The 15,989-nt window shown below is 48.4% G+C and overlaps 1 protein-coding gene across 8 annotated transcripts in view; it reads right to left on the bottom strand.

The window, feature by feature from the left end:
- Positions 1-15,989, bottom strand: part of LOC119964940 (uncharacterized protein KIAA1614-like) — a 180,178-nt gene that overhangs the window by 86,385 nt on the left and 77,804 nt on the right. For 7 of the 8 annotated variants that reach the window (XM_038795149.1, XM_038795147.1, XM_038795146.1 and 4 more), the window contains 2 exons: positions 8,935-9,994; positions 167-239 (listed from right to left, as the gene is read on the bottom strand). In XM_038795149.1, the coding sequence (XP_038651077.1) occupies positions 167-239; positions 8,935-9,940 (1,079 nt within the window). In that variant the 5' untranslated portion in view covers positions 9,941-9,994. The remainder of the gene's footprint in view (positions 1-166; positions 240-8,934; positions 9,995-15,989) is intronic. The other variant, XM_038795151.1, reaches the window with a different exon arrangement.

The following is a 15,989-nucleotide window of genomic DNA, read 5'->3' on the forward strand; positions in this document are numbered from 1 at the left end:
GAGTGCGGAGAATCGCGCCCCATATTTTTGTGGAACAGGCTTATGAGTATGAACCATCTGCTTCACTTCCTGTAGGTGATCCCATTAGAAAGATTTAAACATCTGGCAGAGTGCACTTCAAACCCTGAAAATAGCATCAACAGGTCAACAGCAATATTTTCCATACCTCATTCCTCGATTCGACTCCTGCAGTGAAATCCCTGAATCCCAGTCACTGTCACTCTGCTCCGCCCCGCAAACTAGGGGGAAAGAACACAGAAAAAAAATGCATTGTTCAGATCAACAACTTGAAGCCGGCATTGAGGATCACAGAGTGGAAAAACACCTGCCATTATGAATGCAGGATGTGGAGATGCCGGCGTTGGACTGGGATGGGCGCAGTATGAAGTCTTCCAACACCAGGTTAAAGTCCAACAGGCTTGTTTGGAATCACTAGCTTTCGGAGCGCAGCTCCTTCATCAGGTGAATGAAGAGGGGGTTTCCACAACCACATATATAGGCAAAGTCAATGATTCAAGATGATACTTCGAATGCGAGTCTTTGCAGATAATTCATTCTTTACAGGTCCAGACGGAGGGACTGGAGAGAGGGATAATCCCAGGTTAAAGAGGTGTGAATTGTCTCAAGCCAGGACAGTTGGTAGAAGTTCGCAAGCCCAGGCCAGATGGTGGTTGTGGTGGTGGAGGGGGTGGGGGGTGCTGAAGGTAATGAGACATGAATCCAAGGTCCTGGTTGAGGCCATACTCATGCATTCGGAACTTGGCTATCAGTTTCTGCTCGACGATTCTGCGAGTATGTACCGTGCACCTGGTGGGTGGTGTTCTCATGTGTAATGGTGGTACACATGTCGATGCTCTGGTAATTTTTACAAAAGTTGTCATGGCAAGGTTGTGTGGTATCCTGGTCGGTATTCTCCTGAAGGTTGGTTTCTCCTGAATGGTTTGCTTAAGGTTGCGCGGTTGTTTGAAGGCAAGTATTGGGGTGTGGGGATGGCCTTGGCAAGATGTTCGTCTTCATTGATGATGAGTTGAAGGCTGCGAAGAAGATGTCGTAGTTTCTCCGCCCTGGGGAAGTACTGGGCAACGAAGGCTACTCTGTCGGTTGCGTCCTGTGTTAGTCTTCTGTGGAGGTCGGTGCGTTTTTTTGCTGTGGCACGTTGGAACTGTCGATCGACGAATCGAGCACCATATCCTGTTCTTATGAGGGTGTCTTTCAGCGTCTGTAGATGTGTGTTACGCTCCTCCTTGTCTGAGCAGATCCTGTGTATACGGAGGGTTTGTCCATAGAGGACGGTTTCTTTAATGTATTTAGGGTGGAAGCTGGAGAAGTGGAGCATTGTGAGGTTATCCGTGGGCTTGCGCTAAAGCAAAGTGCTGAGGTGACCGTCCTTGATGGAGATATGTGAGTCCAAGAATGCAACCAATTCTGGAGAGTAGTCCATTGTGAGTCTGATGGTGGGATGGAACTTATTGATGTCATTGTGTAGTTGTTTCAGTGCACGTGGGTCCAAAGGAAAAAATGTCATCGATCTATCTGGTGTATAGCGTTGGTTGAAGGTCCTATGCGGTGAGGAGATCTTGTTCAAACTTGTGCATGAAGATGTTGCCGTATTGAGGTGCATTCCCACCATTAGACTCCCCATACTTGTGCGACTGTGCCAACGTTGTCTACCTTATACGCTGCAGGAAAGGATGTCCCGAAGCGTGGTACATTGGCGAGACCATGCAGACGCTGCGACAACGGATGAAAGGACGTTGCACGACAATTGCCAGGCAGGAATGTTCCCTTCCAGTCGGGGAACACTTCAGCAGTCAAGGGCATTCAACCTCTGATCTCCGGGTAAGCGTTCTCCATGCAACAACGCAGAATTGCCGAGCAGAAACTTATAGCCAAGTTTAGCATACATGAGTACGGGCTCAACCGGGACCTTGGATTCATGTCTCATTACAATCACCCCCCACCATCTGGCCTGGGCTTGAGAAATCCTACCAACTGTCCTGCCTCGAGACAATTCACACCTCTTTAACCTGTGATTATCCCTCTCTCCAGTCGCACCGTCTGGACCTGTAAAGACTTAATTGCCTGCAAAGACTCACATTCAAAATATCATCTTGCATCATTGACTTTGTCTATATATGTGGTTGTGGAACCCCCCTCTTCATTCACCTGATGAAGGAGCTGCGCTCCGAAAGCTAGTGATTCCAAACAAGCCTGTTGGACTTTAACCTGGTGTTGGAAGACTTCTTATTATGAAGGTAGGATGCGGCTTCAGAAAGCAGAGTGGCTGGGCATGTGAAAGGCTTCAGGAGGACAAAGGCAGGTTGGAGAGTGGGCAGGCTGGTGGCAACGACAAGTCAATGAGGAGAAGTCTACAGTTTGGGGGTGAACACAAGAATGGAAGTAGACACTCAATGTCAAGAGGCGTGTGAATGAGCACAGAGAGCTGAGATCTCATTACAGAGAGGTAGAAATCAGTGTGCATCATGCCCATTTATTCAGTGTACAATGGGCAATGTGGGCTCACAGGCTTTTACCCCAGTGCTGAAGTTGTTAGGCCCAGTTGTTAGTTGATCTGTACGTTCAGCTACCTAGGCCGGCCTCATCTCTGGAATTCCCCCCCAAACCTCTGTACCTCTCGATCTTCCTCACTTCTTTTAAGATACCCCATACAGTAAATGTCAACCCCACCAACTCAACTCATGGGGAAATCTTAAAATCAAGAGATTTGGGATAAAAATCATGAGTGTCTATTTATTTCAAACATAAATAAAGACAGGTTGCTTGTTGGTTTACAAAGCTCATTAGTGGCTTAAATGAAAATGCTTGATGAGAAAACATCTTTAAAAATCTAACTTGTTACCCTCCCACATATGAAAGAAGAGATCCCGGCAGTGTCAACATTGAACATACTGGCGGGGGTTTTGGGTCATGGGGCTGTTGAGGGGGGAGGAGAGGGGGGCGGATGCTGCTTTGCTGACAGAGGAGGTATCAATTTCGGGTACCAATTGAGGGTCGGGGGCGGCGGCTCCCTGTGGGGGCGCTCAAGGAAGCGAAGGGCGCGGGCTCGAGGTTGGCCAAGAAAGGGCGATGGCTAGTCGGCAGCGGGGGGGGGTTAGCCCCCCTTCCAGGCTGATCACGTGGAATGTGAGGGGTTTGAATGGGCCGGCCAAAAGAGCGCGTGTGTTCGTGCATATAAACCAGATCCGGTTGGTGGAGCAAATAGAAAGGGACTTTAAAAGGTGGGACATGCTCCTGCTGTCACTGACAGGGAGGGTGCAGACCATGAAAATGACTGTCCTCCCCTGACTTCTGTTTGTCTTTCAGTGCCTCCCCATCTTCATCCCCAAGGCCTTTTTTAAGTGGGTGAGTAGGATCATTACGGGCTTTGTGTGGGCGAATAAGACCCCGCGAGTAAGGAGATCGCTGTTGGAGCGCAGTCGGGGGGGGGGGGGGGGGGGGGGGGGTTTGGCGCTGCCGAACCTTTGCAACTACTTCTGGGCTGCCAATATAGCTATGATTAGGAAGTGGGCGATGGGCGGCGTGGGAGCAGCTGGAGGCGGCGTCATGTAAAGGTACTAGTCTGGGAGCTTTGATAACAGCTCCTTTGCCGTTCTCGCCGACCCGTTACTCCACAAGTCCGGTGGTGGTGGCGACACTGTGGATCTGGGGACAGTGGAGGAGGTACAAGAGGGTGGAGGGACAGTCGGTCTGGACCCCGATATGTAACAACCACAGGTTTGTCCCGGGTAGGATGGATGGTGGGTTCCAGAGCTGGCAGAGGGCAGGCATCAGAAGGATGGGAGATCTGTTCATAGATGGAAGCTTTCCCAGTTTGAAGGCGCTAGAGGACAAATTTAATCTGCCGCCAGGAAATGCCTTTAAATATCGGCAAGTACGAGCCTTCCTGAAAAAACAGGTTGTGGCCTTTCCGACGCTGCCGCCACTGAGGATACAGGACAGGGTGGTCTCGGCACCTGGGTGGGGGAGGGGAGGGTGTCGGATATCTACCAGGAACTACAGGAGGCGGAGGAAACCCCGGTGGAGGAGCTCAAGGGCAAGTGGGAGGAGGAGTTAGGTCAGGAGTTGGAAGTGGGTCTGTGGGCAGAGGTCCTGGGCAGGGTTAATACCTCATGTGCCAGGCTCTGTCTAATTCAATTTAAGGTGGTCCACCGGGCACACATGACGGCAGCGAGAATGAGCAGGTTTTTTTGGGTAGAAGACAGTTGTATGAGGAGCAAGGGCAGCCCTGCAAACCATGTCCACATGTTTTGGGCATGCCTGGAGATTAGAGAGTTCTGGCAAGGGTTCGCGAGGGCAATGTCCAAGGTGCTTAACACACGGGTGGTGCCGAGTCCAGAGATAGCGATCTTTGGAGTGTCAGAATACCCGGGAGTTCAGGGGGCGAAAGAGTCCGACGTCTTGGCCTTTGCCTCCCTAGTAGCCCGGAGACGGATTTTATTAATATGGAGGGACTCGAAGCCCCCGAGTGTAGAGACTTGGGTTACCGGCATGGCTGGGTTTCTCAGCCTTGAGAAAATAAAGTTTGCCTTAAGAGGGTCTACGCTAGGGTTCTCTCGGAGGCGGCAACCGTTCGTCGACTTTCGCGGGGAAAATTAAAATGTCAGCAGCAGCAGCAATCCGTGGGGTGGGGAGGGGTTGGGGGGTGGGGTTGAGAGCTTCATTGGGATGGTGTGGGAAGACTGGGTCGTGTGGGGTAATGTCTATTTAATTGTTATTGTACATTCTCTCTTTTTGCACTATGTTAATGTTCACTCTAGTTTGTTTTATTATTATTGTTACTACTGTTTTATAATGAAAAATTCTGCAAAACCTTAATAAAAATACTTTAATAAAAACATTGAACATACCATCTGTCTCCTCCCAGGTCGGACCCTACTCCATGTGTCCCAGCATTAATATATTCAAAATACATCAACCTATGGAGGACTCACTGCTCACACTTCTAAATTTGAGTTCATCAAAAAATGATAGCTGCAGTTTCGTCAATATACAATATAAAAATTAATGGGCAATTTAGCGTGGCCAATCCACCTACGCTGCACATCTTTGGGTTGTGGGGGTGAAACGCAGACACGGGGAAAACGTGCAAACTCCACACGGACAGTGACCCAGAGCCGGGATTTGAACCCGGGTCACCAGCGCCGTAGGCAGCAGTGCTAACCACTGCGCCACCGTGTGGCCCAAAATGAATAATAACTAATATTTTATCAAACCTATTCCACACAGTAACAATACCTTGTGCATTACATTTTTCTTATCATTTTTTAATTTATAGAAAAAAATAAACAAATGTACATATGGGCAGCACGGTAGCATAGTGGTTAGTACAATTGCTTCATGGGTCCTAGGTTCGATTCCCGGCTTGGGTCACTGTCTGTGCGGAGTCTGCACGTTCTCCCCGTGTCTGCATGGGTTTCCTCCGGGTGCTCCGGTTTCCTCCCACAGTCCAGACGTGCAGGTTAGGTGGATTGGCCATGATAAATTGCCCTTAGTGTCCAAAATTGCCCTTAGTTTTGGTTGAGTGGGGTTACTGGGTTATGGGGATAGGGTGGTGTCGGCTTGGGTGCTCTTTCCAAGAGCCGGTGCAGACTCGATGGGCCGAATGGCCTCCTTCTGCACGGTAAATTCTATGATATATCAACCATAAAAAATAGAAAAATACAACAGCCCCTCACAGAACCAAACCCCCCTTTTCTTTCTCCCCCTCCTCCCTAAACAACTAATGGTGACCAATTCCTTGAAATAAACAATAAACGGCTGCCATCTCGGTAAAACCCCTCGATTGCTCCCCTCACCGTGTGCTTGACTTTCTCGAGGTCTAGGAAGTCCATCATGTCCCCCAGTCACACCGAGGCACTGAGTGGAGATGGAGACCTCCACCCCAGCGGTACTCCCTCTGGGCAATCAGCAAGGCGAAGACCAGGACATCGGGCCCCGCGCCTGCCTGCAGCTCCGGTGAGTCTGACACCCCAAATATGGCCACTAAAGGACAGGGCTCCAGCTCAATCTCCAGAATTGCCGACATGATGCTAAAGAAGGAGACTCGAAAACCCACGAGCTTGGGGCAGAATTAGAACATGTGCGCGTGGTTAACCAGACCTCTTGAACAGTGCTTGCACCTGTCCTCTACCCCTAAAAAGAAGCAACTCATTCTGGACTCGGTCAGGTATGCCCCCAGAACTATCTTAAATTGGATCAAACTAAGACCCGCACATGAGGATGTGGAGTTCGCCCAGCGATGGGCCTCACTCCACATCCTCATCATCTAATATGGGCCCCAAGTCCTCCTCCCACCCAGCCTTAACCCTCTCCACTGACACCGAATCTTCTGACAAAATGCATCCATAAATACCGGCAGTGCCCACTTCCTCCAACCCTGCAAGCGAAATGACCCTCTCCATAAGAGATGTAGGCTGCGCCAAGGGGGAATGTTGGGAAAATACACCTCGCAAAGTTGCAAACCTGGGGATATCTGAATGCATTTGAACCCGAGAGCCCAAAGTTTTCCGTCAATTCCTGTATACTGGCAACTACTGGGGTCATGGTAGCACAGTCGTTAGCACTGTTGCTTCACAGCGCAAGAGGCCCAGGTTCGATTCCTGGCTTGGGTCACTGTCTGTGCGGAGTCTACACGTTCTCCCTGTGTCTGCGTGGGTTTCCTCCGGGTGCTCTGGTTTCCTCCCACAAATCCAGAAAGACGTGCTTGTTAGGTAATTTGGACATTCTGAATTCTCCATCTATGTACCCGAACAGGTGCCGTGGTGTGGCAACTAGGTTCTCTTCGCAGTAACTTCATTGCAGCGTTAATGTAAGCCTACTTGAATGTTCCTTTTACACAGTGAGTTTGTCTGATTGGACTGCCCTGCAGGTAAAGGCAGATTCAATATTGAATAAATAGTTGAGGGGGAAGAATTTGCAAGGCGTGGGCTGACTATCTCATCTCGAAGATGAGGTAGCTGCAGCTTCACATTCTCACTTACAGGGAGACTGACCGTCTGCCAGTCCCTTACCCCCATAATGGAGACCACAGCTGCCAATAGGACAGTCACCATAATGAGGCTCAGATGTAGATGGGAATGCAGTACAAAGATAAACAACAGAGAGTGTGACAGCGGCGGCTCAGTGTACGTACCACTCTCACCCCTGAGCTAGATAGATCCTGAACTCAAGTTCCACTCTATAGACTTGAGTGCATAATCCAGGCTGAGAGTCTCTGAATTTATTACTGATGTAGTGCGGTACTGTCGGAGGTGCCATCTTTCATTTGTCATGTGAGAGTATCTTTAAGAAATGGATGTTTCAGCAATGTACCTTTAAGAAAATAGTGATGTCAGAGAGTGGGTGGAGCTGAGCTCAGTTCGGCCATTTTGAGGTTAGTTCTGAGTTTTAGTTTGAAGAAAGCTTGGGTGCGGCTATGGTCTGTATTGCTGGTGATCTCTGCAATGAAGGCCTATCTCTTAATCCTTTGGTGAAATCGGAATTGTAAAAAGGTCTCAGTATTGAATATAAATCTAATGTGCTTCTGTTTGAAGGATTTGTTAAGTCTTTTGGATGTGTAAAGGAACAATTTGCAGGATTGGGTAGTGTTGTATTATTTTCAGGGTTATCTTTGAAGTAAGGGGTGTTAAGAGATCCAATGTTTATTTAAAAGGTTAATTTGGGTTCATGGAATAAACATTGTTTTGTTTTAAAAACCACGTGTCCATAATTGTAATACTACACCTGGGGAACAAGCCATGTACTTCAAAAGCAATAATCCATTAAAGGTGGGGGTTGGTTGAACTCCATGATACATTTTGGGGTTCTGAAAACACCTCTCCCATAACACATTAAACCAAGGCCCTGTCAGGTCATTATGAACAATAACATGGTTCTCACTTGACTAAGAGTAGAGGAATCCTCGGGGAGCACAGTGGTGCAGTGGTTAGCACTTCTGCCTCACGGCACCGGGGTCCCAGGTTCGATCCCGGCTCTGGGTCACTGTCCGTGTGGAGTTTGCACATTCTCCCCGTGTTTGCGTGGGTTTCGCCCTCACAGCCCAAAGATGTGCAGGGGAGGTGGATTGTCCATGCTAAATTGCCCCTTAATTGGAAAAATGAATTGGGTACACTAAATTTATTTTAAAATAGAGTAGAGCAATTATCCCCAGTGTCCTCATCAATATTTGTCCCTCAACAAACATCAGTCTGGTCTCTAACTCAATGCTGGCTGCGGGATGTTTCTGTCTTCACATTGGCTGCTTCATCTCCCGCCTTACAACAGTTCAAAAGTGCTTCATTGGCTGTGAAGCTCTCTGGGATGTCCCAAGGTTGTGAAAGAAATTAAAAGCTTTCTTCCAAATAAGTGGAGACCTCTGTGGGGCTGAGTGAATGGGTTCAGTTCGGCACTAATCTTTTTAATTCTTTTCATTCGATGTAGGCATCGCTGGTTCGACCAGCATTTGGGGAGCCAATCAAGAGGCTGCTTTGATCTGGATGGTGTCGAGTCTGAGGGTTGTGGGAGCTGCACTCATCCAGGCACATGGGGAGTATCCTACTAATGGCTGAAATGCAGGAGTAATATCTTAAACTCACCTTTTTGTAAAGTTAGATTTTCACCTTGCATTACAGTTTGAACATGTGTGGAACCTTGCCCAATTTTAACATCCATAATCTGCACTATTGTTGACTCTCTAGATTATTTAAGATCCCAAGGGCCACTGAAAGGCAATATCAATTTCCACTGAGTCAAAGGCAGAAAATTGTAGCAATGGGTCTTCAGTAACGTTGTTAGGTAGGGAATCCCAGGATACTGACTCATATAAAAGTACTGAAATGATTGCATGGTCGTAGTACAGTAGACATATTGTCCACAAACCCAGCTAATCCATTGAAGAAGGCTTGAATGTTCTAGACCCTGACAAGCACTATTTACCTTGCTTTATACATGTGTTCCCAGGTAAGATGTCATCCAGTATACCGGGTTGGAATTGGCAGCCAGGTGCTACGTGTTTCTCCTGGGGCAGACTTTCACCATCAGAGCCCGGTTGGAGAGGAGCGGATCTCAGTGTACGCTTGAGGATGGAGCGGTTCAGCTCCACTCTTTCTGTCAGAGATAACAGACTAGCATTACTGCTGACACTCTCCCAACTGTCTGTCCTCCACAGACCCTCCAGATGGCTGAGTTTGCGTGCATTCCAGTTCTCTGCAGTGCACTCTCCATATCTGAGTCCGGAACTGTCAAAGCTATCAGCCCTCGTCAGCTTCTGTGCTGGACCAGATCCATTGCTGTAATCTACATTGGGATGGTCTGGGCCATTGGCATTCCAAGTTTCCTTCTGGAGAATTTGATTGTTAAAAGGGTCCGCCCTGTCACGTGACATTGCGCTTTCCGATCCGAGAACTTTCCAGAACCCTTTTGGCGGACTCCAATTCTTGGCACTAGAATTTCGAGGAGGAAGGTTTTCCGAGTTGACTATTTCCGCTGCTCCTCTCAACTCACCCTGTGTGGTGCACTTCCTTAAGGCATTTTTGCCTCCTTCGGGTGGACCCATCTCTCGGCGAAGGGTCCGTTTCTGTAAACAGGGTGGAAGCTCTCCCTCCTGGCACCTGTCCCTCTGACCAACTCCCGAAGGGATACTGTCTCCTGGTTTGCCCGGTTCAGGACAGCCTCGATTCTCTGACTGTTGGTTGGCAGCTCTGCCTGCTGACGAGTTAGCTTTCTCGAGCCGCTGACTGGGCTGCAGGGCCAAGACGTTTGGACCCGGCATCCTCTGGCAGCTTCCGGGGTAGTTTCCGGAGAACCCCCAGGATGGGTTCATCTCTGGCTCGCTGGCAGAATTTGTCACTTTCTTCCCTTTGCGAGGAGCGATCCCAATGGTACCCCTTCGGTCATGTGACCTTGGAAGCTGCCCATTGGGCGAGACACCACTCTCTGCCATCTTGATATCCCACAGTCTCTGATAATGACAAGGCTTAGAATAGTTTAAATGTACCTGAAAAGAAAACAGATAGAAATGAGGTACGGGCGAAGAAAAATGTTACTTCTCTTATAGTTTATAGCTGCTGGTTTTCAGGAACCACTTCCTTATAATACTTACTAAATGCTTGGCACTGTAGGACCCGAGGACCCGGCTTGTGGATTGACAGGAGGTAAATTCAAAACAGCACAACAATAAAAACAGAAAATAGGGGAAATATACATGCGGTCATGTGGAGAGAGAGAAACAGAGTTCAGGTCAGTAACCCATCATCAGAACTTTTCTGATGAAAGATTATTAAACCTGGGAGGTTTCCCTCTTCGCCAATGCTGCCAGGACCTGCTGGGTATTTGCAGCATTTTCTGTTTTGTTTCTGGTTTTCAGCATTTGTCTTTGATCTGCGGATTTCAGTTAGCAAGTGAAGCAGGCTGGTGGTAGTATGGTAGTATGGAGGCAGTTAGTATTGAATCATCCGATACCAATCAGATAGAAATACCTGCTGCAAAAAATGTTTTGGGATAAAATGCATGAGAGATTTGAGACGACATGTGGTAAGTGCTGGAGATTCCTGTTTCCAGAGTTACAAATTCTGGGAGCTCTCCTAGCCTTTATCACTTTTAGGCAGGTATCATGATTAGTTAACAGTTCTGTTAGTGTTGTATTGTGCATCTATCAGGATGGTCAGACGGTGAACTAGACGACCTTGCTCTTTTGTTGACTGGCAATTCCTATATAAATAATTTTAAAAACATTTCCTGCTGGATTCCTCCTGCCGAGGGACAATGTTGAGTTCATCGGAACTGCACAGGAACAGAAAGAATTTTCTCAATGTTCTGAGTCTATAAGCATCATCTTGATAAGCATACTTTGGGTTCTGTCATACCGAGCTCACAGAGCAAATATTCCCTTAGATTTAACAGCCGTGTGTCAGTAGGCAGCAATCTCACCTCTGATTCTGAAAGTTGTGGATATAACTCAACCACATAATCTGGGCTAAAGCAGAAAATTTGGAGGCTGGGGATTGAGGGTGATTTAGAGATAGAACATAGAACATAGAACAGTACAGCACAGAACAGGCCCTTTGGCCCTCAATGTTGTGCCGAGCCATGATCACCCTACTCAAACCCACGTATCCACCCTGTACCCGTAACCCAACAACCCCCCCCCCTTAACCTTACTTTTATTAGGACACTACGGGCAATTTAGCATGGCCAATCCACCTAACCCGCACATCTTTGGACTGTGGGAGGAAACCGGAGCACCCGGAGGAAACCCACGCACACAGGGGGAGGACGTGTAGACTCCACACAGACAGTGACCCAGCTGGGAATCGAACCTGGGACCCTGGAGCTGTGAAGCATTTATGCTAACCACCATGCTACCCTGCTGCCCTGATGTGGATCAGAAATTGGCTAGTTGAAAGAAGACAGAGGGTGGTGGTTGATGGCAAATGTTCAGAATGGAGTTCAGTTACGAGTGGCGTACCACAAGGATCTGTTCTGGGGCCGTTGCTGTTTGTCATTTTTATAAATGACCTAGAGGAGGGCACAGAAGGTTGGGTGAGTAAATTTGCAGACAACACTAAAGTCAGTGGAGTTGTAGACAGTGTGGAAGGATGTTGCAGGTTACAGAGGGACATAGATAAGCTGCAGAGCTGGGCTGAGAGGTGGCAAATGGAGTTTAATGTAGAGAAGTGTGAGGTGATTCACTTTGGAAAGAATAACAGGAATGCGGAATATTTGGCTAATGGTAAAATTCTTAGCAGTGTGGATGAGCAGAGGGATCTCGGTGTCCATGTACATAGATCCCTGAAAGTTGCCACCCAGGTTGATAGGGTTGTGAAGAAGGCCTATGGTGTGTTGGCCTTTATTGGTAGAGGGATTGAGTTCCGGAGCCATGAGGTCATGTTGCAGCTGTACAAAACTCTGGTACGGCCGCATTTGGAGTATTGCGTACAGTTCTGGTCGCCTCATTATAGGAAGGACGTGGAAGCTTTGGAACGGGTGCAGAGGAGATTTACCAGGATGTTGCCTGGTATGGAGGGAAAATCTTATGAGGAAAGGCTGATGGACTTGAGGTTGTTCTCGTTAGAGAGAAGAAGGTTAAGAGGTGACTTAATAGAGGCATACAAAATGATCAGAGGGTTAGATAGGGTGGACAGTGAGAGCCTTCTCCCGTGGATGGAGGTGGCTAGCACGAGGGGACATAGCCTTAAATTGAGGGGTAATAGATATAGGACAGACGTCAGAGGTAGGTTTTTTACGCAAAGAGTGGTGAGACCGTGGAATGCCCTACCTGAAACAGTAGTGAACTCGCCAACATTGAGGGCATTTAAAAGTTTATTGGATAAGCATATGGATGATAATGGCATAGTGTAGGTTAGATGGCCTTTAGTTTTTGACTTCCCATGTCGGTGCAACATCGTGGGCCGAAGGGCCTGTACTGCGCTGTATCGTTCTATGTTCTATGTTCTAAAGCTCACAGCGCAGCACTCAGGGTGTGCTGCACTGCAGGAAATACCGGCCTTCTGTTTGCAGGGCCTTGTTGAGCCCAAATTACAACAGCATCTATACTTCTTAAGTAATTTGCCAATAATAATTGCTTATTGTCACAAGTAGGCTTCACTGAAGTTACTGTGAAAAGCCCCTAGTCGCCACATTCCAGCACCTGTTTAGGGAGGCTGGTACGGGAATTGAACCCACGCTGCTGGCATTGTTCTGCATTACAAGCCAGCTGTTTAACGCACTGTGCTAAACCAGCCCCTAACGCTTTGGGACTTTCTCTAGTTGTGCAAGGTGCTATATAAATGCAAACTCTTTCTTAGGCAGCACGGTAGCATAGTGGTTAGCACAATTGCTTCACCGCTCCAGGGTCCCAGGTTCGATTCCTGGCTTGGGTCACTGTCTGTGCGGAGTCTGCAATTTCTCCCCGTGTGTGCGTGGGTTTCCTCCGGGTGCTCTGGTTTCCTCCCACAGTCCAAAGATGTGCAGATTAGGTGGATTGGCCATGCTAAATTGCCCTGAATGTCCAAAATTGCCCTTCGTGTTGGGTAGGGTTACTGGGTTATGGGGATAGGGTGGAGGTGCGGGCTTGGTTAAGGTGCTCTTTCAAAGAGCTGGTGCAGACTCGATGGGCCAAATGGCCTCCTTCTACACTGTAAATTCTATGATTATGTTACTGACAGGAGTAGGTATTAATTTAAACAGCCCTGATGTCTCCTCTCACTACCCGTGTGTAAAGAAAAAGGTGTTTTTGATTTTCCGTATCCCCTGTATAATTGTAAATATAATTATGTTCCCTCATGTTTCAGTTTGGAGTGTTCCAATCATTTATGAATAAAGTAAGGTCGCCATAGCCTCAGATGGCCTTCAGCTGCTTTCCCCTTTGAGGGGGAGAGCTGACTGGTTGTGGTTTAACCTGAGGGTCACCACACCTCAGGCAAGGGGCAAGGTTGAGAAGGAATAACCTCAGTCAGTATGGAGATTGAACCCGCGTTGTTGGCCTCGCTCAGCATCACAAGCCAGCTGTCCAGCCATTTGAGCTAAACCGGCCTCTTATACCACGACACCAGTTTCCAATGTTCCAGTAGTTCACAGAGTGGTTGAGGGCCAGGAGATTGTACCTGGGAAGAACTTCTTCTGCTACCTGTTCAATGGCAAGATGGTAGACAGACACAGGCTGCTGTCTGAGGTCAAACAGACACCAAAGATGTGACAGAGTGTGGGTAATTACTCAAATTGGCAGGGGGTGATTAGTGGGGTACCACAGGGATCTGAGTTGGGGCCTCAATTATTCACACTATTCATTGATGGCATATATATCCAAATTTGTGGACGATGCAAATTTAGGTGGCATTGTAGAGAGCCTAGATGATAGCATTAAATTTCAAGAAAATACTGACAGAGTAGGTGAATAGCCAAATTTGTGGCAGATGGAATTTAATGTAAGCAAGTGTGAGGTCCACCATTTTGGACCCGAAATGGACAGAGCACAGAACTTCTCAACAGAAAGAGGTTTAGTACAGTAGATGTCCAAAGAGATTTGGGGGTTCAGGTGCATAGGTCCTTAAAATGCCAGGAGCAACTGCAGAAAATAATCAAAAATGCTAATGCAATGCTGGTCTTTATATCCAAAGGATTGGAATATAAAGACACAGGGGTTAGGTTATGCTGCAAAACCCTGGTTAGACCCCACTTGGAGTATTGTCAGCATTTCTGGGCACCACACCTTAGGGAGGATATTTTGGACTTGGGGGGGTTGCGACGTTGGTTTACAAAAATGACACCTGGATTACGGGGTTGAGTTACGAGAAGCGATTACTCAAATTAGACCTGTTTTCGTTGGAATGTAGATGGTTAACAGGTGATCTGATCAAAGTCTTCAAGATATTAACAGGAAAACACAGGGTAAATAAAGATAAGGGGCGCGATTCTCCGCAAATGCGAAGAGTCGTAAAGACTGCTGTGAAACCGGCCGTGTTTACCGGCAGCCTTAACCCGATTCACCCCCCCGGTCAGAGTTAGCATCGCGGCCCCGGGAAGAACGGCAGCGCGGGCTTAGCGAACGTTCGCTAAACCCGGCCGCCAAGACTCACGGCGGCTGACGCGCATGATGACGTCAGCCGCACATGCGTGGGTTGGACGGCTCCAACCCGCGCATGCGTGGATGACGTCATCGCGCATTTGCGTCAGACCCGCGCATGTGCGGTCCGTAATGCCCCTCAGCCGCCCCGCGGACTGATCCTGCGGGGTGTCGGAGGGAGAAAGAGTGCACGGGGTAAGTACCCGCTGCCCGCGATCGGTGCCCACCGATCGCGGGTCCATGCCACCCTTGGCACGGCCGTGGTGCGGCCGTGCCAATCGGTGGCATGGTTGTGCAGAACGGCACTTTGGCGCCGTTTTCACGAACTGGTATAGCAGGTGTAGTCAAATTCGTGAAAACGGCCGTAAAGGCCTTGGAAATCGGCCCATCGGCCAGGGGAGAATCGCTGCTCGCCGTAAAAAAGCGGCGAGCAGCGATTCGTGTCGGGGGTCGGGCGTGGGGGGGGGGGGAAATAGCGGGAGGGCGTCGGACCAGCGTCGCCATAAAAATTTGCGCCGCCCGCTATTCTCCGCCCCGTCGTGAGTGCGGAGAATCGCGCCCAAACTGTTTCCACTGGTCGGAGATTCTAAAACAAGGAGACAGAGTCTAAAATCTAGGGCGAGACCATTCAGAGATGTTCGGAAGGACTTCTTCACTCAAAGGGTGGTAGAGGTTTGGAACTCTCTCCCACAAACACAGCCGTTAAAGCTAGAATTCTTCGAGACAGGATCTACTCCCATTTGGAAGCAAATGGACGTATTAGTGAGAGGCAGCATGGTTTTGTGAAGGGGAGATTGTGTCTCACTAACTTGATAGAGTTTTTCGAGGAGGTCACAAAGATGATTGATGCAGGTAGGGCACTGGATGTTGTCTATATGGACATCAGTAAGGCCTTTGACAAGGTCCCTCATGGTAGACTGGTACAAAAGGTGAAGTCACACGGGATCAGGGTTGAGCTGGCTAGGTCATAGAACAGTAAGAAGTCTTACAACACCAGGTTAAAGTCCAACAGGTTTGTTTCAAACACGAGCTTTCGGAGCACGGCTCCTTCTTCAGGTGAATGGAAAGGCTTGTTCCAGAAATGTTCCAGAACAAGCCTTTCCATTCACCTGAAGAAGGAGCCGTGCTCCGAAAGCTCGTGTTTGAAACAAACCTGTTGGACTTTAACCTGGTGTTGTAAGACTTCTTACTGTTGTCACCCCAGTCCAACGCCGGCATCTCCACATCATAGGTCATAGAAGGCAGAGAGTAGCAATGGAAGGGTGCTTTTCTAATTGGAGGGCTGTGACTAGTGGTGTTCCACAGGGATCAGTGCTGGGACCTTTACTGTTCATAGTATATATAAATGATTTGGAGGAAAATGTAACTGGTCTGATTAGTAAGTTTGAAGACGACACAAAGGTTGGTGGCATTGCGGATAGCGATGAGG

Source organism: Scyliorhinus canicula, chromosome 4, assembly GCF_902713615.1.
Source record: "Scyliorhinus canicula chromosome 4, sScyCan1.1, whole genome shotgun sequence".
NCBI classification, from domain to species: Eukaryota; Metazoa; Chordata; class Chondrichthyes; order Carcharhiniformes; family Scyliorhinidae; genus Scyliorhinus; species Scyliorhinus canicula.